General features: G+C 32.6%; 1 protein-coding gene across 1 annotated transcript in view; it reads left to right on the top strand.

Moving 5' to 3' along the window:
• The window catches only part of B4 (imaginal disc development protein B4), a 101,416-nt gene that overhangs the window by 62,756 nt on the left and 12,784 nt on the right, over window positions 1-25,876 (top strand). The window contains exons 3-4 of the mRNA XM_070649335.1: window positions 16,018-16,954; window positions 17,372-17,795. Of these exons, the coding sequence (XP_070505436.1) occupies window positions 16,349-16,954; window positions 17,372-17,795 (1,030 nt within the window). The 5' untranslated portion in view covers window positions 16,018-16,348. The remainder of the gene's footprint in view (window positions 1-16,017; window positions 16,955-17,371; window positions 17,796-25,876) is intronic.

Below are 25,876 nucleotides of genomic sequence, written 5' to 3'. Positions count from 1 at the left end.
AAATCTCTTACATCATTCCCAAACAATCCCATCAAAAAATATGATCGAGAGAGACTTTAATGAGATCACATATATGTATGTACATTGAATAAAAATTAAAGTATTTCATGAAATGAGGAACAAGACGAACGAACGAAAAAATGAAGAAAAATTTATGTTTGTACATTATGCATTCTTACATGTTGGTAAAAAAAAAAAATTAATATACTTGAATTAAAATTTACCGTATGATTCTTGTAATGGGCATATCTGTCTTTTTCTTTTCCCTTCTCCTTGTGTATGCCTCACATTGGATGTAATATATCTTAGAAACAATGAATTCATTATTTATTTTACAATACTTATCGTTTATTGTGCGGCAGAATGAAAAAATAAAAATAAATATTATTTCAATAAAAATGCCTTTTTGAATTAAAATAAATCAATGAAAAAAGAAGCATAAAGTTGGGTTTTGTTATTGATGGAGTTGGGGTTGTGACGCATATTTAGGGGGTATGAAGGGTTAGTTGGAACTCGATGTCGAGATGAGTTGAAAAAGAGATTGTCGAATTCAGGATAGAATTACCCGAAATATCATTTTGGACATATTCTCGAGACCGAAAGTCTGATTGAGTATTTGAGGGAATTTTTCGAGCAAATCTAGATATTGAGACCAGGAAGTCTTAGTATCTGTATTGTGAACCTGAAAATTCTAATTAGAATCATGAATTTTGGATGAAAAATCTACTCTGAACCAGGTTTACAAAGTCTTACTATCACTGGATCTTGTTATCTTGCGAATAATGGTTCTGGATGTTACTGGATCTTGTTATATTGCATTTAATTGTTTCTTACAGCATAGATTTGACCTATTTTATCTCTAAATTCCCTTTTAACCTCAAATTAATCAAAAAAGATCAAAATTATTGCTTTGAATTAAGAATTAATTGAATTAAAGAATTAATAACTTAAGCCTTGGACGATCTGTAAGTTACACCCGAAAACTACAAGCCTAAACATCTAAAATGCAGGAACCAAAGACCCGCGACTCTCAGCCAACTCCTATAATTTTCAATTAATTTTAAACATAAATAAATCCAATTTAAGGACATTTATAATCACAAATTCCAAATCTAAATATATAAATAGTCACCGCAACTCAAATAACTCAATATTTCAAGCTCAAAAACTTTCATGTCATGTCAAATTCATTCAACAAAATCATTTTTTTTAAATAAAGTTTTAAATCCAATAAAAAAAACCGCAATAAATAATCACAAACATCAATAAATCAAGTTATAATTAAAAATGACATACACAATGTACCAAAAGCCACTATTGTCACCCAAAGTGAATAAAAAATTGAAAACTTTAAGATCAAATAATGTTTTAAAAATGTAAAAAAAAATAACTCGCTTGTTATAAAAATTGACTCGGAGAGAAATGAATAAATCTATCATAATAAATCAAGTTTTGAATGATTGTGTAGAATGTGGAACTATAAATAACTATAGAATAATTGAAAAGTGCATAAAAAAAGAGTCTTTCAAGTACTAAATTTTAATAATGATAAAAGCAGTAAAAAGTACGTGGTGAGAGAAAGACTCTTATCTCCTTCCACACTTTAATTCCAGTGGTGGGGAACCTTTTATTACTTGCGGCACAGCTTGGTTTTAAGCCTCGATGTTAAGAAGTGACATAAAGTCTTTAGAGCTATTCAAAACAGTGAGATCCAGAGCTGCGCAACTAGAGAAATTCTCGGATTACTCAATTACTTACTGGGACCATGCTCTAACTTGTAACATAGATTATTACAGAAGACTGACATCTGATTGACATTTCCGAATTACTTTACTACATCAAGTTGATTTTGGAGCCCCATTTCTAGTGGATTCGCTAATAATGATTGTTTAAAGAGTGAAGGTGCACCAGACCACTGCATTTTGTAGTTCTACAATCCTAATGGGATCAGAACTACTCCATTGATGACGCTTTTGCCAGTTTATTGTCTTTAGCCTACAAAGAGAAGCTGTAAGTCGCATTTCCACTGCATATGATTCGAAAAAAGTGAAAAATTGATTCCATGACCGTATAGTCGGTATCAAAATGATTCCCTCTAGCATACAAAGAGCATGCTAATATTAATGAGCATAGTAAAAGCGTGTTTTTTGCATACAAATGAGAACGCTCAAGAAAGTGAGTGTACTCAAAGTATGCTCTTTGTCTGCCAGGGATTAGATACCAAAGTACGAAACCTATCTGCCGCCGAGCCACTTCGATTCACTAAACATATTCTGCACACGGTTCATGACATTTTTAATCATTTTGGATAGCATATTAGCGTGTGTAGCTTGGACAGACGCCTTAGACGTATTTTAATAGGGTGCTCCAGCTCAAGTTTCATTTATTCTATTGCGAAATTTCATATCGCAAGACTTGTTACTATTGATAGAAACAGTATAGTTTGCAGTTTCCATTAGTTACATATATAAGCATGGACGCAACCTGCATCACACAGATTGCCCACCCCTGCTTTATTCATTCCTTCGGTCTTCTCCTCTTCCTTAAAGACCACGATCCGAAGAAGAATGAGAGCTTATCAATAGCACAATCAAGTGAAGTTATTGAATGAAAAAAAAAAAAGTTCTACTACTGCTGTTGCAATTTGCAGTATCAACAGCTTTACTCCTCGCGATTCAATTAAACATGATTCTACTATTCTTGCTATTAATCACACGTTTTTTTTTGTCATGAGAATAAAAAAAATATAAAAAAGAAACTTGTTTTTTGCCTTATTGACGTCGAATTGAAGGCACAGCAACAAACAAAAAATATATCCAAGAGAAGACAACAAAAACGGCAAAAAACAGAAGAGGCACTTAAATTTCTCAAGTCACTCTAACTAAACTCATCATTCTTGATTGATAGAACAATTTAAAGCATGTGTTGATGTCAGGAATTTTAATCTTTAAATAAAAACTTCCATCCATCTCCATGTTTTGATGTAGATTGATATTGAAACATGTAAAAAGATAGATAGATATATATTCTGATGTTGGAAACTCTATTATGTCAATTGACTTGAAATTAAATTGTTGGAATTAATTACCGAGTATGTCAATATAAAAAGCAAATTGCTTATGCCATATTGTGTGAGACGCTTTTGAAAATCAGTTGGGAAGATTTAGATGATTAATGGTTGACATGCGACGCATTTTTGGGATGAGTAGGACTGCTTGGTGATAACACAGTGTTACAGAGCATGATACTTAAATTTTGAATAATCTAATAAATCCGTCAAATCTGCCATACTGATCAAAATTTGTTTCTTTTGGGTATGAGTGGAAATAGAACCTTAATAATCTGGCCGCTAACACTTCTGGCCGTATGTTGTGCTGTTCAGGACAAATAATCATCGGTTATTCCATTTAGCGGTCCAAGTCTGTCAATTTATTTGAAATAAGACACTTGTTAAGCGTGACTCTGGCATGGTACTAAGTTATAGTCATACTGGCCAAATTGTAGCACAATTCGAGCATGCCCAGTAATGCCAGTCCAAAATAAAGACAAAGCATAATCACATTACCCCAAAACTCCACTACACAATAGCTAGACAATAAAACTTTAAGTTTTAAGGCCTAATGAAATCACAATGTAACATGCTTAATTAAAACAAGGGAGGGAGAGAGAGAGATGAAGTAGAAAAACAATCGATGTAATTTGATGTAATTAGAGTTTGTAATTAGTAATCACGTGGTGGTGGTTTTTTTTATTTGCTTGTGCCAAGGCTGAGAGTCAACATCTATTATGGAATTGAATTGAAATTTACTTTATGGGATTTTATTTTTTTGTATCTAACTATCGTGTGTTTGCCATACAGCAACAGATGAAATGCATTTAGCGTGAAAATGGCATGAAAAAACGTATAAAATTGCTGAGAATTTCACATTAAATGGAAATAAAAATAAAAAAAAATTAAACATAGAAATTTGTTTGTGTATTATTTAAGCTAATGTCACATAACATGTACACATTACCTTAAACAGAACCCCCGACAGCTTTGAAAACTTTGTTGATGTCGTAATGTTGAAAGATTTTTTTTACTTATTTCGGATGCTGATGTTGCCACTGCTGCCCTTTTTGTTTTCGATATTCATCGAAAGTCAAACTAGAAGAATTACGAAAAAAACTGAAATAAAACAAATGACGAGACAGAGAGAAATGTCTATCTGACAATCAAATATGAATTAAAGTGAGGCAGGGGTGTAGTAAAGGAAAACTCTTAGGAAGAGGCTGCTGCCTGAATAGACCTGGATCATACACAAAAGTAGAGATTGAAGTCGGCTTGAATTTTGTATCAATAAGTCGACTCGACTGGACATGGAGTTGACTTCGAGTTTTGCTCATGAGTAAGCTCTAAAAATTGAGTATGCTTAATTATCCCGACCCGTAGTGAGTCCTTACTTACTTACTTCGCTGGCCGTACAGATCAACTGTGATCCATGGCCTCTCGCAGATGTCGCCTATAACTGGTTCTGCGTAGTGAGTCCGATTGAGTATACTTAAGAACGCTCTCATTGAGGTGGGTATGCTCATTGTCTGTAAGGGTTGATAGGAACAGTGTACCACTTGATATTGGTAATTGGCAGAAGTCAACCGGAGATAGAACCAGCTCAAGATAGCAATTTAGAAAGTTCATGAATCCCTGTTGATCTGTAGGGTCAGATGAGTAGCCCTAATGGCCAACTTGACATAATATCTAGTTAAAAGCGAGACCTACGGTCAACTAGTGAACGGAGCATTCCGAGTAAAATGACAATAATCGACCGTAGGTCGTGTTTTTAACTAGGGCTTACGTTTAAGTGTTTACCAGGGTAAGATAACTAAGTAAGAGACTTCCATTGACGAGACTTCCATTGACGAGATTCCCAAAAAAAGTCCAAATTCCCCAATTTCCAGTTCCACTCCATCCCTAAGTCCGTCCCTGACACTGAGATATATCTCTTATTTCATTATTTGCTGCTTAATCTGCCACCTTATATTTCTTCATTCATTTAATTTAATTTAATATTTTCATACATTTTTTTTTTTGCTTCTTCTTAGTCTTTACTTTGCTGATTCAAATCACGTAAGATTCTCATGCTGAGAATTCGTATTGACTTTACGAGTTGAAAAACGACTTTTTGGAATCTCTGTTGCAATGATGCCAACTCTCCATGATCTACGTATTATTATTTTTTTTTTTTTGTGTTTTGGCGCACTTTTTTCTTGTTTTTCGTAATACGATTAATTAATCATGGGCTATGGTTCGCTTAGTATTCGACTTTGTGTCGTTGGATATTATGGCTAATTAATGCATTTAAGTTCAGTGATTTTTTAACAATTTAGTCCTTGCCATTTTGAAGATGAATTTTGTATCATTATTTTTAATTGAGATTTTTTGGGTAAATTTGAATATCGTGGATTGAGATAATGTGCTTGTACTTTGATATTTCAATTATACAGTATGATGTATTCCGTACAGCACATTGTTTTTGCTAGGGTATAGCAGCATCACTGTATTAACGATGATTAACTAAGTTGCCCAGACGGTAGAGTGACCGGAGTGTCCCGAAATGTCCTGAAGTGCCTCGAATTGTACCGAATTATACTGAATTATAACGAATTGAACCGAATCGTGCCGAATTGTACCGAATGGGAACCGAATCGTGCCGATTTAGCCGAATTGTACTGAATTGTACCGAATTGTCACCAATTGTATCGATTTGTACCGAATTATACCGAATCGAACCGAATTATGCCAAATTGTACAGAATTGTGCCAAATTGTGTCGAATCATGCCAAATTGCTCCACTCGGGTTAGCCATAATTACGATTTCATACGAACTTCATCAAGGTATTGATCCATCATTAAGATAAAGCGCCAAAGTCACAAGATTAAATATAATAACGGTGACTTTTACACTACTTTAGCTCCATTTCGATGCTGATTAAATTCAATTGAATCGAACGAGAGATTTGGAGATCTTTCTCCTCTACTTACCACCTTTATATATTTATATAAAATAATCTACATAATACAGATTTTTATTTTGTTTTTGGAGCGAGAAAAATACGAAAAGAAAAGAAGTAAATGTAATGAAATGAATGGGGGAGATACAGAAGGTGAATAAAATGGAAATTTTAAAAATTGTATTGAAGCTCGTAGTTTTATTTGACCTTTCATGCCTTGACTCAGGCCGTGTTGCCCCCGTGTTGCAGATTGATTTGTGCTCCGTTAAGTTCACACGTGTCTTGGATTATAACAGCAACAAAAATAATGCTTCTTTTTAACTTCAATCCCGGCTCCAACTCATTTCTGCTCCTTTTGCACATTAGTTTGACTATTAATGTCGAAATCAATTTACGTATTTCAACAGAAAATTGGCTTTCTCAAATATTTCGTATCGTAAACAGAATCAGATATCTTAATTTTTTGTGTGTGTGTATTTGTGTGTATGTCGAGAGAAATAATTGAGAAGCTAAATTGAGATGGAATGACTCAATTTATTATATTGAAGTCAGGAAAAATTAAATACATACGAAAGTAGAAGTGATTCTGTCGTTAGATTAAAGGGTGATTGGAAGCGCTTTTTATTGATTTGTTATAAGATATTATCAATATTGGTTTGATGTTGGAGATGATTGGAGTTTGAGGTGATTAGCTTTATGTAAAGGAATCAATCAATTTAAGATTAAAAGCTATACGGACGATTGGCTAAGCAACAGTTAAGAAATCTTTAGTCATCTGTTTTATAAAGTCGCGTGTTCAATTCCAAACAAATGATGATCTTTTCGTGATGGACACAAGCTTTTAATGACAGTTAGATGGAGCACTATGGGGCAAAATGAAAAAAAAGGGACATTCACTTTGATTTTTGGACTTTTTGGAATCAAGACTTGAGGGTATTTTTTTCTTATAGTATATATAGCAATAGACTTGCATGCAAAATTTCAGCTCATTTGGTGCTGTTTGGTCGGTTCTGGAGCTGTTTGAAGTTGAAAAATGGTAAAAAAAATGGTTTTTTTCACTTCTTGTTTGACTTGAAAAGTTTCATATTTAATTAAAAGATATTGAAAAACGGTTTTCGGTTCCTAATTGTACTATATAAGAGCTTTAATTTGACATGGGACAAAGTTTATATATACTGGGTTTTAGTGGCAGGACTTGAGAAAATGTATGAAAATACCAGGAAAAAAAGCTTCAAGCGTCCGGCAAATATGCTAGTTCTCAAAAGTTTCTCATATAGACCTATTTTTTCGTAAAGTACTTACGTTCTACTTTACAAAACTGAAAAAATATCCAAAATTGGTTGGTACGAACAAAAGTTATTGCATTTTTAGTTTTGGACGAATTTTTTTCTCAAAACTAATATTTCTGAGATGAATTTGGAAGATATCATTTGGAAAAAGTTTTTTAATGTTTTTTGATGTATTTAGTGATTTTAAGAAGACATGTGAAGAAATTTTTTGAAAAATTCAAAATTCTTCGAGTTAGAGGTACATATGCTATTTGACGACTTGACCCTTTTTTTCATCACTCAAACTGCTATAACTTTTACATGACTAAATATTTTTTAGTTTTGTTTTCTGTTTCTTGTAGCTTATTATAATACCTTTCCAACGATATATAATACTTAATAGTTGGAAGTAGTCTTGGTCGTGAAAACGGACCCTGTTTGTGACTGACCCTTTACAAAGAAATTTTCAAAAAAGTCATTTCTAAAACTACCACTTAGAAATTAAATAATATAATGATTTTGTGTTTTTTAGATCAAAATATGATAGTTATGAATCTCAAAACACAAAAAATCTCATTTTGTAAATTTTCTGTAACTTTAGGGGCCTTCATAGGTAATACTCAGGTAGTCTCTCAATTCTCAGAAATGAAACTTTTTTATTGACTTTTTTGATTGATATTGAATATTTACAATTATTTTGTGCAGAATGTATCAATTTTAAAAAGTTTGGGTCGAAAAAAAGTGATTTTTGACTATTTTGTTAAAAACAGGCTTAGGTAGGCCACATTTAAGGCACTCCAGTAGCCACTATGATTAAGTTCTATATATGTTTTATACATATTAATAAAGGTAATAGTAGTAACTAGCAATAACAGAAAACAGAATGTAAAAATTTTGGTTCTAAAAAAAGTTATAGTCATTTGAGTGGCCAAAAAAGTGTCGCAGAGAGCAACCAGCATAGGCAAAAACACAAAAATTCAAAATTTTAACGAAATTCTTGAAGATTTTTGAATAAAAACTATTTTTATGTTGTAATAATTCAAAATATTGCGTTTTTTGTCAAAATAAACGTAAAATTTTGAATTTTTGTGTTTTTGCCTATGCTGGTTGCTCTCCTCGACACTTTTTTGGCCACTCAAATGACTATAACTTTTTTTAGAACCAATATTTTTGCATTCTGTTTTCTGTTGTTGCTAGTTACTACTATTACCTTTATTTTACATAATACATAATACATGTATACATGTATACATGTATAATACATGTATAGAACTCAATCATAGTGGCTACTGGAGTGCCTTAAATGTGGCCTACCTAAGCCTGTTTTTAACAAAATAGTCAAAAATCACTTTTTTTCGACCCAAACTTTTTAAAATTGATACATTCTGCACAAAATAATTGTAAATATTCAATATCAATCAAAAAAAGTCAATAAAAAAGTTTCATTTCTGAAAATTGAGAGACTACCTGAGTATTACCTATGAAGGCCCCTAAAGTTACAGAAAATTTACAAAATGAGATTTTTGTGTTTTGAGATTCATAACTATCATATTTTGATCTAAAAACACAAAATCATTATATTATTTAATTTCTAAGTGGTAGTTTTAGAAATGACTTTTTTGAAAATTTCTTTGTAAAGGGTCAGTCACAAACAGGGTCCGTTTTCACGACAAAGACTACTTCCAACTATTAAGTATTATATATCGTTGGAAAGGTATTATAATAAGCTACAAGAAACAGAAAACAAAACTAAAAAATATTTAGTCATGTAAAAGTTATAGCAGTTTGAGTGATGAAAAAAAGGGTCAAGTCGTCAAATAGCATATGTACCTCTAACTCGAAGAATTTTGAATTTTTCAAAAAATTTCTTCACATGTCTTCTTAAAATCACTAAATACATCAAAAAACATTAAAAAACTTTTTCCAAATGATATCTTCCAAATTCATCTCAGAAATATTAGTTTTGAGAAAAAATTCGTCCAAAACTAAAAATGCAATAACTTTTGTTCGTACCAACCAATTTTGGATATTTTTTCAGTTTTGTAAAGTAGAACGTAAGTACTTTACGAAAAAATAGGTCTATATGAGAAACTTTTGAGAACTAGCATATTTGCCGGACGCTTGAAGCTTTTTTTCCTGGTATTTTCATACATTTTCTCAAGTCCTGCCACTAAAACCCAGTATATATAAACTTTGTCCCATGTCAAATTAAAGCTCTTATATAGTACAATTAGGAACCGAAAACCGTTTTTCAATATCTTTTAATTAAATATGAAACTTTTCAAGTCAAACAAGAAGTGAAAAAAAAAATTTTTTTTACCATTTTTCAACTTCAAACAGCTCCAGAACCGACCAAACAGCACCAAATGAGCTGAAATTTTGCATGCAAGTCTATTGCTATATATACTATAAGAAAAAAATACCCTCAAGTCTTGATTCCAAAAAGTCCAAAAATCAAAGTGAATGTCCCTTTTTTTTCATTTTGCCCCATAGTGTGGAGGCCACGTTGATATGAATAATTAGTGACGATCGGGAAATATGATATCAGCATAACTGTCAAAAGCTGAATCAATACAAAGCTAATAGAACGTTATATGACGTATTGACAACGTTAATGCATTTATTATGAGGAATGCATCTACAACATCATCATGATGATGTGTTGCACGGGATTAGAGGTTTAATAGAATCTTGACTTTGACAATTTGACTATATCTCATATATATATATATATATATGAAATTTGTCCTTATTAAACAGTATGATATAAGTAGTTCAAGTAGTCCGAGAGGGAAAAGGTAAAAAACGATTTCTCCAAATTGGCATGAGACCATATGGTACTAATCATGCCGTATGCCACTTAGGCTTGAGTAAACATTTAGCATCCTCATCTAAATGAGGGCGGTCATGAGTATACTCAATCAATATAATTGAGTTTGTTTAAATTTGTGAGCATACTCTAGATATCGAGATAAGTTGATTATGAATCAAGATCAAGCCATCAAATGCTCATAGTTGACCACCTAAAACAAACAATGTTTTCATCTAAATCCTCACAAAATGCATGAAACTATAGACTACATCTTACATAATTATATGAAATATTTGAGGCAATAATCCAAAGCAAAACAAAACACACCAGCAATTTTACCAGAAAAACAATTACCGAAAATTAACGGTTCACCTAAACGACTCTCAACTCCTTATTTTGAATAATAAATTACCAGAAACAAAAACAAAAAATGCATTTACCGTACTTACCCAAAATAATTTACAAGCATATACATAGCCTAATTCCATAAATTTAAGGAGTGTAACCTTAAATATAAAACATTGTTTTAAGTAATAAATATATTCAACCAAACTGTACGAAATAGCCCACTTTTTAGTCAAAAAGAACTAATGAAGAAAACAAGAAGACAGTAAAATTATTTATAAATCACCGAAAATTGCCTGTCAATTCGTCTGTAAGCGAGCAGAGAAGAAATAAATATACACAGAAGAATTCTTGCTTCTCTCAAAGGAATCATTAGTCAATTTGTACATTTTAGCTTTTGTGTAGCAATAAATAATTGCGTCACAAGCACCTAAATCACTTTGAACTGTTACATTATATTATATTGTATATGCATATATATCCATTTATATCTTTATTCTCATTTGAGTAACAACACAAAATATATATTGTTATTAACTATGCCTGCCTATGGCAAATAATAAAAAAACAGTGAAAATTTTTACACAAACTTTACAATTCACTTGCCTTTCGTCTGTTCATTTCTATCATTAGGAAATATTCTTTTTAGACTTCAAAAAAAAAGTCTTTTATTCTCGTTGACATAAACATCAAGCTTTTTACTTTATAATATCTATAGAAAATGAGAAGCAAAAGACTCATGCCAATTAAAATGATGAAGAAAAATCATTTTTCATACATTAACTGCTGGTATGTGCCCTTAGAATGATTTTGGTATGGCAATTTCTAAAGATTTTGATGTTTTATTCAGAAATGGCCAAGATCTGGCAGAATTCGAAGAAGTAGACTCGAATTTTGTATGAAAAAGTCGACTCGACTCATTACAAGATCCAAGCCAACTTCGAGCTCTGCTCCAGATTACTCCTCCTTTAAATCTATTAGATTCTAAAACCAGAAGTCCTATCAACTCTAATTTCAGTTTCTTACTCATAATTCTAATGATTAAGCAATATCCCAAGCGACACTTAATAAAAATTATGATCACATGCAATTGTACGTGCATTAATCTTGACCTCTTGATGATCTGCTGACGATTTTTCCGTCATACGACGGTCATTTGCCTAGTGGAACAGATTGCGATTAGTCGACCTTATGTCTAGTAATAAACTTGACTCTTCATGACAAGTTTCCACAAATGTCAAGTTTAAAACTAAACATCTGGTTGAATAATCGCAGTTTGTTCCACTTTGGTTTGGTTATCGTTTGGATGTTTTGTGAATCTTGAGAATGGTACTTATTTATTGTAACCATGCTCCGAATTGGAGCCTAGGTTATTACAAAAGGATCAAAAGGATTGAAAATGGTTTGATCTTGGTTTAATGCTCTAGGACTGTTCAAAATGTTACTAATCTCAAGATTAGATTTCTAAATTCTTTAAAAATCCGTCAATAGACACACATATTGTTACTTAGGTTTTCTATCCTATGACTGAATTTTATGTAATATATGGATCAATCCCGAGATTACTCAGATGAATACGGCCTTATCAAAATTCAGTACATATTAATCCTGAGATTGAAAGTCCTAGTTGCTACGCGTAAACGACTTATCTCGACAAGTGGCTGACATTTGGTTCTCTGAGTGTTCTGCCGTCTCGGTGATTTTGGTTTCAATTTAATGAACATGCTTATTAACTAATAACATTGACTGCAATTCCTTCTGCAGGTCATCCCGAGTGGAACAAACTGCAATTAGTCAACCATATGTCTAGTTTCAAACTTGACATTTGTGGAACTTGTCTTGTAAAATCAATAGGTCATAGTCTATCGATCTTGCTTTGTATGCTGATGTTTGATGGACCCAGCACTTGTTAATCTATCACTAAACATTTAAATGACTTGAAATTATGATAATTGCTTCTAAAATATGTATAAACAAACTCCTTTAATCTTGATAATCAAGATTAATCAAGATAATCAAGAAGACTTGATTGATGCTCTAAAATCCTAAAGTTTACGATAAAATTCAAATCAAAAATCAATTAAAAATCCCGAATTAAAAACTCAAACAATTCACAAACATTGAAAAAAGTATCAAAAAATCTTACAAAATTTTCTCAACAGAGAAACAGAAACGAAAAGAAGAAGCATAAAGTCAAAATAAATAAACACACATTTTTTCAGCAAATCGAATCCGACAAGCAAAAATCTTCACATATGTTTTCAATTTTAGACATTAAAATTAGGTACTAATTAAATGCAATAGTTGTTTTATTTATGGCTCGTTTGGAATCATTTTCATTTATCATTTTATAGTTTCCTTTTGTATGACATTTTATTTAAATAGTTAAAGCGTAGAAAGAAAGACAGAAATTTATGCACATGACGATCGTTGGGTACCCATACGTATAATAAATTATTTTTACACTATAAAAATGAAATAAAATCAACTTTTAAATTGCAAATTTTGCTTTTTTTTCGTGTGCAATAAAAAATTGTAAAATGTTTTATTGCAGATTTTTTTGTGCAGTGTGATTTATTGGAATTGTTATGATAATGTTAGGAAGTTGGGTGTTCGTTTTGTCCAAATTAAGGCGTAGATAGTTTGAAGTTATTATACAATACTTCTCCGAATGAACAAAAATACGTTATAATTAATTAATGACAAGTTAATGTCCAGTTGATGACTAGTTCTAACTTATTTTTGTCCACTAGGGTTTGAAGTGTCTTAGACTTGATCCAAATTACATATATTATGATTCATAATAAACTGGTGAAATATGACAAGTGGTCTAAATTAACTTTGGCCTTACGTCCCAATGGTCCTGGGTTCAATCCCAGATCAGGTCGAATATTTGAAGCTCTTTTTAATTTTTTCATTCAAGTTATGAAGCTCGACTCGTGTGTGTGATGTAGTTTTCAGATCTTTGCCACATACTGTGTCTCTATTACTTGAGATTTTATCATAAAGAATATAAATCTGAATGATTTTCTTGGCAAAATCGCATGCGCAAGAACTGCAACTAGGTAAATTACAGGGTACGTTAGGTCGTATGATGTACTCAGGTCCATTCAATGTTCAAAGATTTCAAAAGGTTTGGATCTCATTGCACAAAGTTGTTTCTAAAGCAATAGATTACTAATCGCAGTGACTCAAGCTGATAAGCCTCATAGGGCTTAGGCCAACTCATAGTTCTGAACCCAAATAGCACAAGTCAATTAATAGATCCGTAATCTGTCACCAGACCATTGTAATAAATCGGGTATGATCCGAATCTGGAATCAAGTCAGACTTACGCTCGTCTGGGACCGGATTTTTGATCGATTTAGCCGATTAGTGTTATTCAGGACTGCTCTAATTCTATTAAAACGCATTCTAAATCAGTTCATGTTCTACTTTAATTTGAACACTTTAGTTGGCCGTTCAGATCATCTGTGAAACATGACTTGTCTAAGTTTGATCTAAAACTGGATTAATTTGAACAATTTCAAAAATTCTTTGAATGCGCTTTAAATTTCACTTTCCTTAAAAACTGATCTCAATCTCATCAATCAAACCATTTAACGCTCCTGCAAGCAATGACAAAATAAAAACGAACATCAAGAAGAAATTAAATGTTAGTAAATCGTTTTTATTAATAAATTCTGGCAGTTTTCATTTACAATTAAAATTTTATTATACCATCCTTATTTTCACAAAAAAAAATGTATCATAAAAATTGAAGAATATGCATTTGAAGAGAAGTAAAAAAAAGTCGTAAAAGTTTATTTTAAGTTTTTAAAAATTGAAATTGAGAATCTTTTTTTGATGTTGTCTCAGAATGGGAAGGAAGGAATGTAATGGAGAGGGAGAAATTTTTTAAAATGTATATTTTATAGCTTAATTTTCAATTAAATTTTGTTGCTTTTAAAAAATCGTTAACACGAAAAAAAATGAAAAAAATTAATTTCGTGATCGTCTACCTGAAGCTATATTATTAAATTTGATGGGACCCGTTACAATTAATAGAACAAAGAGCAATGAAACAATTCCAAAAAGTAAAAAAATTGTTCTCATTTGACCCGTGAGACGTGCTTCATATTCAGGGTTTACTAGCCATTTATAGATGATAATTTATGAGATCATCTACACAAAATAAATATTGAGGAAATATACAGGCCATGAAATGTCAAAAGAGACCGTTAAATTCAATTTCGAAATGTTGTCTTCTTGATTTCTTTTTTTTCTAAAATAACATTTGTGCTATTCATCGGTCATTTAAGTTCGCGAAAAAATAAAATAAAATAATACTGAAAAGTCATTGAACACAAAATGAAGAAAAAAATCTAAAATATTTATTAAAAATCGATAAAGCGATGAGTGAAGAGAGACGGGAAAAAAGAAACTCAAATCATCGCACATACCGCTAATTCTGTTTTATAATGGCAAATTCATTGCGGCTATGTAACGTAATTCTGTCAAACAATGACATTATTTTTCATTAATAAGTGTAAAGTAAGAGGGAAAATGGAGGGAATTTTAATGGATTTTTTGGTACATGAGCGCATTTTTATGCTTTTTTATGGAAATTTGAAATTGTCAAAGAAACTAGAGGCAGTGACTGGCCGTCTTTTCGAGCGACACAATGTGGCAACCTGCAATTTTCCGTAAAAATGAGTCAAAAACTGTCGTCTTAACAACTTCGCGTCTTTCCATTAATACGGCAACGTAGCGATGTTCTAGCGAACACAGTGTGCTATTAGGGCTTTATGCTGCAACTCTACAATTCGTAATCTTTTGACTGAGCATTAAGAAGCAATACTGTAATTCTCGCAAAATTTAAACAAAAAACTTTAAAACATTTGTCTTTAAATTAACTTTTTAACTTCTCGCCTGAATGTATCCTTAACAGCACAAATCAATTAATAGATCAAATATCCGGCCAGAGGCTAACGTGATTCACTTTAACTTGGTGCCGGATTCGGTTTAATTTCGCCACCATTCGAGAGTCAAGTCTAGACTCGAATTTTTGATCGATTAACTGATTTTTTTGGAGTAAGACGTCATTTGTGATAAACCTTTAATATTCTTAAAAATTCAGACCATCCTGAATTGACAAGCTTCTATATGACTATTCGTTTGTCTAGTTTTAAGAACAATAAATCGTATCAAAACGGCATTATTCTTCCTTAAGACTAGTCATATGTACGACTAGTCAAGTTAAACTGTGTCGACTTGTAGATCAACTTGAGATCTAATGCAAAAACCTCCAGAATACTGAATATTGCGTAAAACATTTATTGTACATTTATGGAGAATTTTATAAAAATTAGAAGTTATGAACACAATTTGTAAAGATTTCAGAACTTTCCATGGATTAATCTCGAAAATTCTGAAAATCAAGTCATAATTTTAACTCTTATAAATTCCTAAAATTGCTATAAAAAATGGTACAGTCCCCAAACAATCCCCAAACCGTTTAATACTAAGCACATATCCCCATCAAATGTGCTAAAACATTTCTTCTTCCTCTATCCTCAATGTCTTATTTTCTATTTCAATTTTTTTTTTATTTATTTATAGAATCGCATAGCAACCGCTCAAATAGCAATTAATAACATTATCGTCATCCTCATCTACATCTGCATCAAATCAAGTGTCGAATGAACGTATTTTTTTGCAACGTGAAACGATAAAAATAAGAATAAAATTGCAATATATTGCAGTATAAATATTATTTTCATTTTATATCGTTTTAATGTTCTATCAATCTATCAATGAGGCAACGTAGCTTAATGCAAAAGACACGAAGAAAAAATTGAAAAAAAAGGCACACACATCTCCGGCATTAAAAGGTATAAGTGACGTGACAACAATAAATAAAGAAAGAGGAAGTGGATGAAATAAAAAAAAAATGACAGATGCAATAATGAAACTATCAGATATGCAACAAAGATCGATAGAGTATGAACGTCAACGACATTTGGCCAATTGGTTAATTGAATCTAGTCCACATATGCCGAAACCCGTACAATGTCAACAACCACAACAAAAAAAGAATAAAAAAATATTCACAACGTCAATATTTCACGATTCTTTTTTGTTTTTAAGTAAATTTGGTCCATCGACAACAACAACAAATCATCATCATCAGAGCACCGAACAAGATCAAATAATTCAGTCATCAACACCCATAATATCATCACATTCAGTACAACAACAACAACAACAACATACAAATTTAACAAAATCATCGTCAGCATTCACATCGTCACAAACAAATTTACCATTACAAATTGTCCAATCGAGTCGTGATGGTAACAAGCCAAAACTGAGACGATTTAACTCGCATGATACGAGTGCAAATATGTTTTCAGTAGCCGATTTTGAGAATGCTCGTTTAGCACGACGCAATGAACTGGAACTAGTCAGACAAAAGCAACGATATAAAATGAACTCGTTGAGTTCAGGCTGTGATTCATCGACAGGCGATAGTAAAGGATCAAAATTGAGTAATGAGGTGAGCATTAATGCATGAATAATTTTTTTACTTACTTCAATTACTTTGTATTAAAATTTATTCAGGTTTACATTTTATGATCCAATTAGTTCCGAAATAAAAAAAAAAGTGAAACCTTCATGCCTTAATTCATCCATATCCGTTCGTCTCTTGCTGGGCGTTTTCACTGTCTTCCTTTTCTCACTTTTATTTTTTGCGGCATCATTTAAGGTGTATACAGCATGCCAATATATTATGTGTGTGCCTTTTTCCTGTATCAAATTTTTTAAGGCCGCCGTCTCAGCAAGAGAGTCACTTTTTTTATTATATTCCATGTACACACTTAATAAATTGCAGTCAGTAGCTGTTCGTTTTTACGGGTGAACTGATTATTATCGCATTCAATTAATTTTTTTTGTTTCCCTTCTGTCTTTCAAGTCAAAAATCATCAACAATGATCCAATGTCAGCTGAAATGTTTCTCGATCGTTATTCGTTGCCGAGAGTGGCTCGATTAATTGTGCCACAGTCGAAAGGTATTTATGATGAAAAACTGAATCAATCATCAAATTCAATGGCGGTAAAGAGCAAAAAGTCAGTAAATCATGGAAATAATAGTTATCCAATTAATTCCAATCAACAACAAATGACGACCAATAGTCATGACATTGGAAATGGTGCAAATTATCAACAGCAACATGATGACATAAAAGCTAATGCAACAGTCATAGCGGATAACAATAATAACGGTGAATTATTTTTGTTGTATCGGCACTTGAAGAAGTATAAAATTTATCATGCGATTAATGCAAAAAGTGGCACGAACAGGAAGAAGGGCATTAAGATACCACAAGATTTTACAGGTGAGTTCAATTGGCTATTTATCACATCATTATAAATGTTCACATGTAGTCACTGAATATCAATCCTTTATAGCATGTCTTGAATGGCATGTGATGGAACTTACAAAAGTGCAGTATGTCATCTTAAAATAGACAATGAAATGTTAATTTTGCACAATAAAATTATATAATCTTAGATGCTGTTGCTGCCGTTCCTACATATTATAAAGACATTGGAATTGTCTCACTTACAACTTTCCTTATTTTATCGTGTACGAATCACAATTTTATGCTGTTACTGAATGACATCAATGCTCATCATTCATTCATATGTTTACTTCTTCTACTACTGCTGACTCTCATTTTTGTTGCTGCTCATTCCCCTCGTTTTGTTGGAATCAATAATATTATGAATGTACATGCTCGACGAGAAGAAATGTCGCCAAAAAAGAACTTTTTTGTTTGCCTTCAAAATAAATAATAAAGCTACGACGATGTGAATGTGAATGTATGGCAGTAAGTGACAATGTTAAGAGCAATAAGCACATTCATATCAATGACCTATTAATGTATGAGATGCGACATGATAAGCAACAATTTTCGGCTATCATCGATGATGATAATAGCTTGGCTTGGCATAAATGTCTGTGGATGGAAAAAGAAGGAACAAATTTTACTTTCAAATGAGAAAGTTTCAGTCCGATGACTCGAATAGCTTAAGAATGGCATTTGGGATATGACAAAAAATATCCGTGAGGGTTTGAGGCATTCTTGTACTTAACCCCAAAATTGTATCTCGTTCCTTTTTTGTCAGTGCCTGCATGTAGAGAATTTAATGACTTTCTTCATCCTCTTTCAGTCAGAATTCAGTCATGGTTATTATCAATCGTTTGGATGAAAATATCCTCAAGTCATTCGCATTTACTTTATTTTCTGTACAGCACAGCCTTTTACTAACTGACTGAATATACATTATCAATAATCGGAATTGTGCGAGAAGCTCTTCATTAAAATTTTTATGATTTAATTCAATGGATGAGTTGAGTCAGAACTTAAAAAGTTTTACATTTTGTGTCTGATTGGAAGTAAATTCTGTCGCGACTGAAATCTTTTGCCTTCTTAAAATTCCTTTTATTCTCATTCTCATCTCCAACAGTTTCTTTACAAAGTAATAAAATTAAATCGCGCAAAATATTCGAGTAACTTCTTGCAGTTCTTTCATCTCTTTTTTCGACATCATCAGCTGAATTTTAATTTTTTTCCCTTTTTTATGACTTACATTTCATATTATTTTCCATCGACTGCTCCTTTACATCATTGCTATTGTCGCCAAACAACAGCCTTGTTTGCCACTTTCTTCCATCCCATTCATTTTTCATTCCTTGACTAAAACTACCGAGGCACTGCTTTTTTTGCACATTTTAGCAGAAAAAAACAAAAAAATTGATTCATTCATTTTTTGTAGGTTTTTGCACATGCAGCACTTCTTGTTACATCTTTTCATTTTAATTCCACTTTGTTACTGCCACTACTGCTTCTGTTGTTTGGTTGGAACAATGAACAAAAATCTCTAAAGTCATCACTTTTTAATCTTTTTCATCTTGCTACTTAATTTTACGAATATAAAAGGATGTCACATTGTGATCCACATGAATAAACTTGAATGACTATGATAAGGTCCTTGTGACTTTCATACTGAACAAGGTACAATGTCCATGAGTCTTTTGTGTAACAAATGAATTTTGACACCTACTTTTGCACATTCATTCAAGAATGAGTTGTTGCTGGTTGATGAATGATGACTTATGAGTTGTTTGTCACGTGCTGGCAACAGCTGAGCTAGTTTTTGTGATTACTAGAAGATTCTCAGATTTCAGAACAAATCCAACCACAGAACTGAGTTAAAAATCAATGCAGACACTCAAGCTTTAATTGCTATACCTAAAGCACATCCAGACATGAACCTCTGTTGACATAATGTCCCAAAAATTACACAGATATTCCTCGTGCACAAATAAGTCCTTCTTCTTATTCATTAATCATAATTAATTCTTATTGCCGTATCAAGTTTAATCAAGCAAAATTTGTCAAGCATGGCAAGGAAGAGCCAAAAGTGAAACCACAAAAAAAAGACACGAAAATGTGAAGAAGAATGTCAATTAGAATGAAGGTCAATGGAGATGAGAAATTTGCAGCCAAAAAAGTTTTTCATCTTTTTAAAAAAGTACAGCTGACGATGGCAATTTCAGTTTGGCATTTTTCCATTTTTTTCACTTGCTTCGTTTCATTTTCCATCTGAGATTTTTATTTCTTAGAACATTTGTAAGCATGTGTGTGGATGAATGATGCTGATTTTGTTCAATTTTCATTCCTTTCTACTCATCTGTACCTCAATTTTGTGACGATGAAAGAGAAATAAAGAGCAAAAATGTACAACACGTGCATCACATCATAACACAAAAGCTGTTGCTAGTTGACGAATGATGTTGCCATCATAATCTCGGATTTAAAGGAACAAGAAGTTCTCATTGGAACTGAAAATCCGACAGAGAATTTCGAATTCTTTTTTATGTTTTAAATCTTCATTCTGCATTCTCTTAGTGATTCCATTTAGTTCCATCAAAATGTCCACAAAGAGAAAAATCAGCACGAGATTTTCAATGTCAATTCTTCGTTAATTTCCTCTTATGCTTGTTGTTGTGATATACGATGATTTTTGGTGCTGTATTTTTGTTGTTTTTCACATCCACAAAATTGAATTGTTGTTGGCTTACGGTGCCTTGATAGACAGTTGGACATTCGTTGAAGTCAGATGTGCGTAAATCCTTTTAATTAACATTTTAATCAACAAAATTAAATTACAATGGATACGACATACAAGAGACATGTGTAAATGAGCTCAGTAACAACTGTTTTGTGATTTTTATTGGAACTGACCGTTGTACTGGATCTGAGGAATTAATATGGAAATATATTCGAGTACAAAGCAATAATTGCGTAATTAAAATGTCAAGAAAAATTCTTCACAGCTCAAAACTTCTTCTTCCGTCCGTCCGTTGAGTCGCGACTGTTGTTGAGATTGAGTCAACTCAGCTGGTCTCCATTGTTGTCGCTGGAATTAAAAAGAGCTGATTTTTTGCAACACAAACTAAAATTCAATGAAAAATTATGAAATGTTTATAAAAACTAACACCAAACCCAAGTATTTGACAGACTTGATTCCTTTTGCGGTTTCTTAACAGATTTAAGTCATTGTGGCTCGCTCATTCACTTGATTTATTTTCGTCTCTGCTTCTTCATTTGCTGATTTTTTTGCGCATTCATTGTTCACTAATTGCTAGATAAATCTCACACCTTTGTTCCATACATCTCAACTTATGTGTCATGACTTTAAACTTTACATCAATTCCTTGCCATTCATTAAATCACTCGTCTATCTCTTTTACTATTGATTCTTTACACTTTGGTGCTGTTACCAATTTCTTTTGTTGTTCTGTGCATTGCATTTCTCGTCTATGTCTCTCACGGATCTCCTTCATTATTTCTTTTGTTCTTTTCCTCCTTCATTCTTTAGACTTGATGCATTGTTCTTGACCGGAGATGAATGGAAAGTCAAGTCTGTATTTCCATTTTTCTAATGAGAATTTTCCATCCATTCTTGTGCATGTACAGAACATTTTACACATCACATATTCATAATGATTGTCATAATAAGTCTGTCTATGCTGCATACTTGCCATTATATTTCACATAATTATTCGTTATGATTTACTTTTTTTTTGTGCTGTATAAATGGAAACATTTTGCTTCTTTTACGTCAACAAATTTCCATTAAACAAATTGCAAATGTAAACTCCTTACAGAGTCTATTGTCATTCAAATTATTATTTATCACTAGGCAATAATTTAAGACATGACATGTCATAAAAAATGAACGGCATTCACATGCTTAAGTAATAAATAAATAATGGAAAATGTTTGGTTTTGAGACAAATTTCTTTCGCTATTTTATTTCTGTGCCTTTTCTTGTGCAATGCATTTCTGCTTTCTTCTTCTTGTAGACCACAATTTAATAGGTATGTTGTGTCTGCACTTGGTCTATGTTGTGTCTAGGGTTGAAAGGAATGCTAGACATTTCCAATTAGAATCCCATCACCTCTCTACAGTAACATTTGGATGAAATGTCAAGGAATATGGAACCAACATAACATAACATCCCACTGGTACCAAGACAAGTTGCTTCCACAAAAATGCGCTTTAGACATCACTTCTCTATGACTTTCTAACTCACACAAACGGTATTGTTGCTATCAGCGAGACTGCTTGCTGTCAACAAATGTTTTTGACTGCTTTCTTTAATTTGAAAGGTCTGAAATGTAGTACAGGTATTAGATAATAATCTCATAGGGACAAAACATATTTTATTGCTATGCTACATAGTGTGCAAGGCACATGGCAGCAACAGCAACAGCATTTGCGAATTATTATAATTTTTTTTTATTGTTATACGGAAAATGAAATGAAATTGAAATCTCGTCTGTCGTGGCTTGCGCGCGTCAAGAAAAGAGATTAAAACGTGGGCAGACTTGCTTCCAGCAACGAAAAAAAAAAATGTTGACGCTTGCTGGGTGTAAAGTGAGTCGCATTCGCTCACTCGCTTACTCGCTTGTTTACTTGTTTGCGAAGTTTATGACTTTAGCTTGCTGTCAGGGTCATCAGTCCAAAACTGGCGACAGCTGATTTGATTAATATTCATGCTTGCACATCTCACATCTCGTCCACGTCGTACTAAATTCTTCTCATGTTTTGTGCCTTATTTAAACTGACCAACTGATGATCATGATCAAGAATTTCAAGGGTAATCATAGATTATTTGGAAGTAAAGCAAGAATTCTTTGGATTTTGATAGCATTGCTGTCATTATTGACTCACGAAGTCATTTTTCTATATTTAATTCCAATTTAAGTCGCAAGAATGGTCTTCAATAACTAAGGCTGAATATCCGAGTGGTCTATGTCCGTAAGTTACACAGTCAATAAAGTAAATAGACACAAAAGCAGGAAAAGAATTTGCAGCAATAAAAATTTGCTTTGTAATTTTTAATTTCATGAAATTTATGGATCTATAAAGTCAGAGACAAGTTCTCACTCAATTCGCGTAGTCTGGAAAGTCACGATATAAATTTCCTTTTAACAAATTCCTTGTCAATAAAAATGCGGCAGCAATAGCAGAAACAGCGGTGAAGTACAAATTATTTCATGTGGTTTGTATTTAAGCAATTCATTTCCAATTGCTGCTGCTGCTGCTGTTGCTGTATAATGATAATTTTAATGCTGATTTTTCTGTGCCTGTTCAATAAATATTTTTAAGATATGAAACTTAGTAGGGTTTGTGCCTTGTCACGGAATCATTTCGACTTTTATTTCTGTGCAAAAAGTTGGAAACTTTTTATCGATTTTGGAACTGAATTTTACGTCCTTAAAATTTCTCGCTCATCATCATCGTTAAAATTTTATGATTGAATGGTCAAAAGGTGACTTCACAGACTTGCGACATGGAACATTTTTTCCGTCTGTTACGCGAGTACAGAAGAACCATTTTCAGAACTCCATAAAAGAAAGAAGAGAAATTGAAATGAAAACAGATGAAAAGAATGCTTAAATGCTTTTGACATTGCGACCTTTATATCATCGTATATATGAGGATGAGGATGATACATGCATATAGATGTGAAGGCACAACAGACATTACACAATAGAGTAAAATGCATATTTATAATTTTTTTTTACATTTTATCTCCTTTTGTTCCACCTTCTCGCTTGCTTCGTTCCTCTTCATCATCATCGTCATCGCTATTCCATATATGGATTGTGTTCCTTTACTTCTCTCTCCTTATTGCTGTTTGTTGTTTGACTGTTGTCTCTTTTTTCTACTCGTAAAAATGCAAATTCTTCAACTGAGCGGAACAAGATATTGTCTAACTTACAGAGTTGGTCTGTAGCTGCATATCTACTCAATTTGAGGATCTTCGATAAGTCCAGACTTGCTTAGTCCTTGTAATAGCTATACACATGAACTCCAGCACTTCCAGCCAATTTTATTCATTGACACACTTCAAATGATGCAACAAGCATGTCCATCTCTGATTCCAGTTACAAATACACACCTAGAAACAGAGAAAACAGATGAACATGCACAAAAAGAGTCATGGTAATGTTTATAATTAAATTATGAAAATTGAATGAGAGAATGAATAGAAATGAGGAGGAATAAATCACATCACAAGGTTAATATTAAAAGACTCAGTCATAAAATGTGTGCCTGAGTGTGTAAAAGTGTCTGCACATGCAATGAAGTGAGAAGGAAAACCAAAAGAACCACAGACAGAATAAAAAGTTGGCAATAATCAATAATGCATCATCGAATGTCACAGAAGAGATGTGATGCCTCATATTTTATGATGTCAGCAGACATCGATTAATAAAAAAGTAACCAAAGTGATGAACATCCATCCATAAATGAGTGAAGGAATCATGCGGTGGATAAGGATGAAGAAGAAGTGGATATGGCAAGGCAGGAGGGCATTTGGATGAGAATCTCAAGTTTCATTCTTGAAGATATTTACAAGTGCAGCAAGGAGCGTCATAATATCAGCATCTCACAATTTCTCATTTATGCAGAGTGTCTGCCTTACTGCAATGCACTTCAAATTCACTTGAGGAACAGAAATTTGCGATAAAAAATGGAAATGAATGGATTTATGTACATTTTTTGTGCTTCTTTGTGAAAAGTAAATGAGAGAGATGGAGATATGAACATGGAAATGCATATGCAGGCAGTAAGCTAGTCTGATGAAGAGGCTGGAAAAATAGAAATTATGCAGGTTCATGTGCCCTTATGGAAATGATGCAATGTGATTAAGCAATCGCTGTTATTATTGTTATTGTTATTACTGTCTGTGACTAAAGTGAAGCTAAATTGAGGCTAAGCTTCACACAGATTAGAGGACGAGGAACTTTAGCATCACGACTTTTCTTTCTTCGATGCCTCTTAATATCATGTTCAACTTCCAATATCCAGCAAATGAGGAAATATTTTTATTGCCACTGAAAGCAGTTACAGAAGTAAAAAGAGAGAAGAAAATCCAAATTTGGAAGCGCCCTAAATGTAATGCCACATTGCCATGACCTCGCAATCAACTATTGAACATGTCGAGAAGACTAAATTGAATTTGAAAATGGCAAGCAGTGGCAGCAGATGTGTTTAATTAATCGCAATTTCAAAATCCGACCCAATTTTTGAAATGAAATCAAAAAAAGTCTGAAAATTTCTTTGGAAGGGCTTAAGCATGAATAATTAAAGAACAAAAAATATAAAATTCTACCTGAAAACAGATGATAATTGTTGGCGGTGCTGATGATTCGGGTAAAATTTTAATTATCTCAATTTGAAACATCCAGAACTGAGGATGAAGAAGAAGAAGCAGGCACAATGAATGTAAAATGAGGAGGATATCATGAAAGGGTCACGAACAAAAATCACAGGCAAAAGATTGAAAATGTGGGCGGCATACACAAAAAAAGTTTAAATTAATTTATGGAATGAGACATCAGTGCTGACATGTTGTCGACTGCATTTTTTTGGGTATGGGATTTGCATGCAAAAATAATATTTATTGACTGTTCAGGTACAGAAACGGAAATTTGAGTCTGTTGGATATAACAATAAATATATTGATTAAATCAAGCGCAAGTCATACTCGAGTCATGAATTAATGAAGTATTTTGTGGAATTAATCTAAGAATGGCTATGGCTATGGCAAGAGAAGTAAATTGAGAAGCAGTGTGGCAAGAGAAAAAATGCTAAAAACTTGTTACATGCCTCAAAAATGAAATAATCAACATAACAGTTCATTTTAATTTATTCATAATTCTTCATTTCTCTTCTTTTTTCCTCTGCCTGCCTATTCACCAGTCCAGAGTCTATCCAATGCGATAGAATAAATTCTTTAGTCACAAAATTCTTTCCAATTTTTGATTCATGCATGATTTTAATTTTTTATACACGCAGTCAATTTAGCTTCAAAACTTCTTACTTCTTAC

Source organism: Chironomus tepperi, unplaced genomic scaffold, assembly GCF_022539635.2.
Source record: "Chironomus tepperi strain 1889 unplaced genomic scaffold, CSIRO-AGI_Ctep_v1 contig_423, whole genome shotgun sequence".
Classification (NCBI taxonomy): Eukaryota; Metazoa; Arthropoda; class Insecta; order Diptera; family Chironomidae; genus Chironomus; species Chironomus tepperi.
The sequence above is the reverse complement of the archived record's forward strand: the minus strand, read 5'-3'. Positions and strand labels throughout refer to the sequence as shown.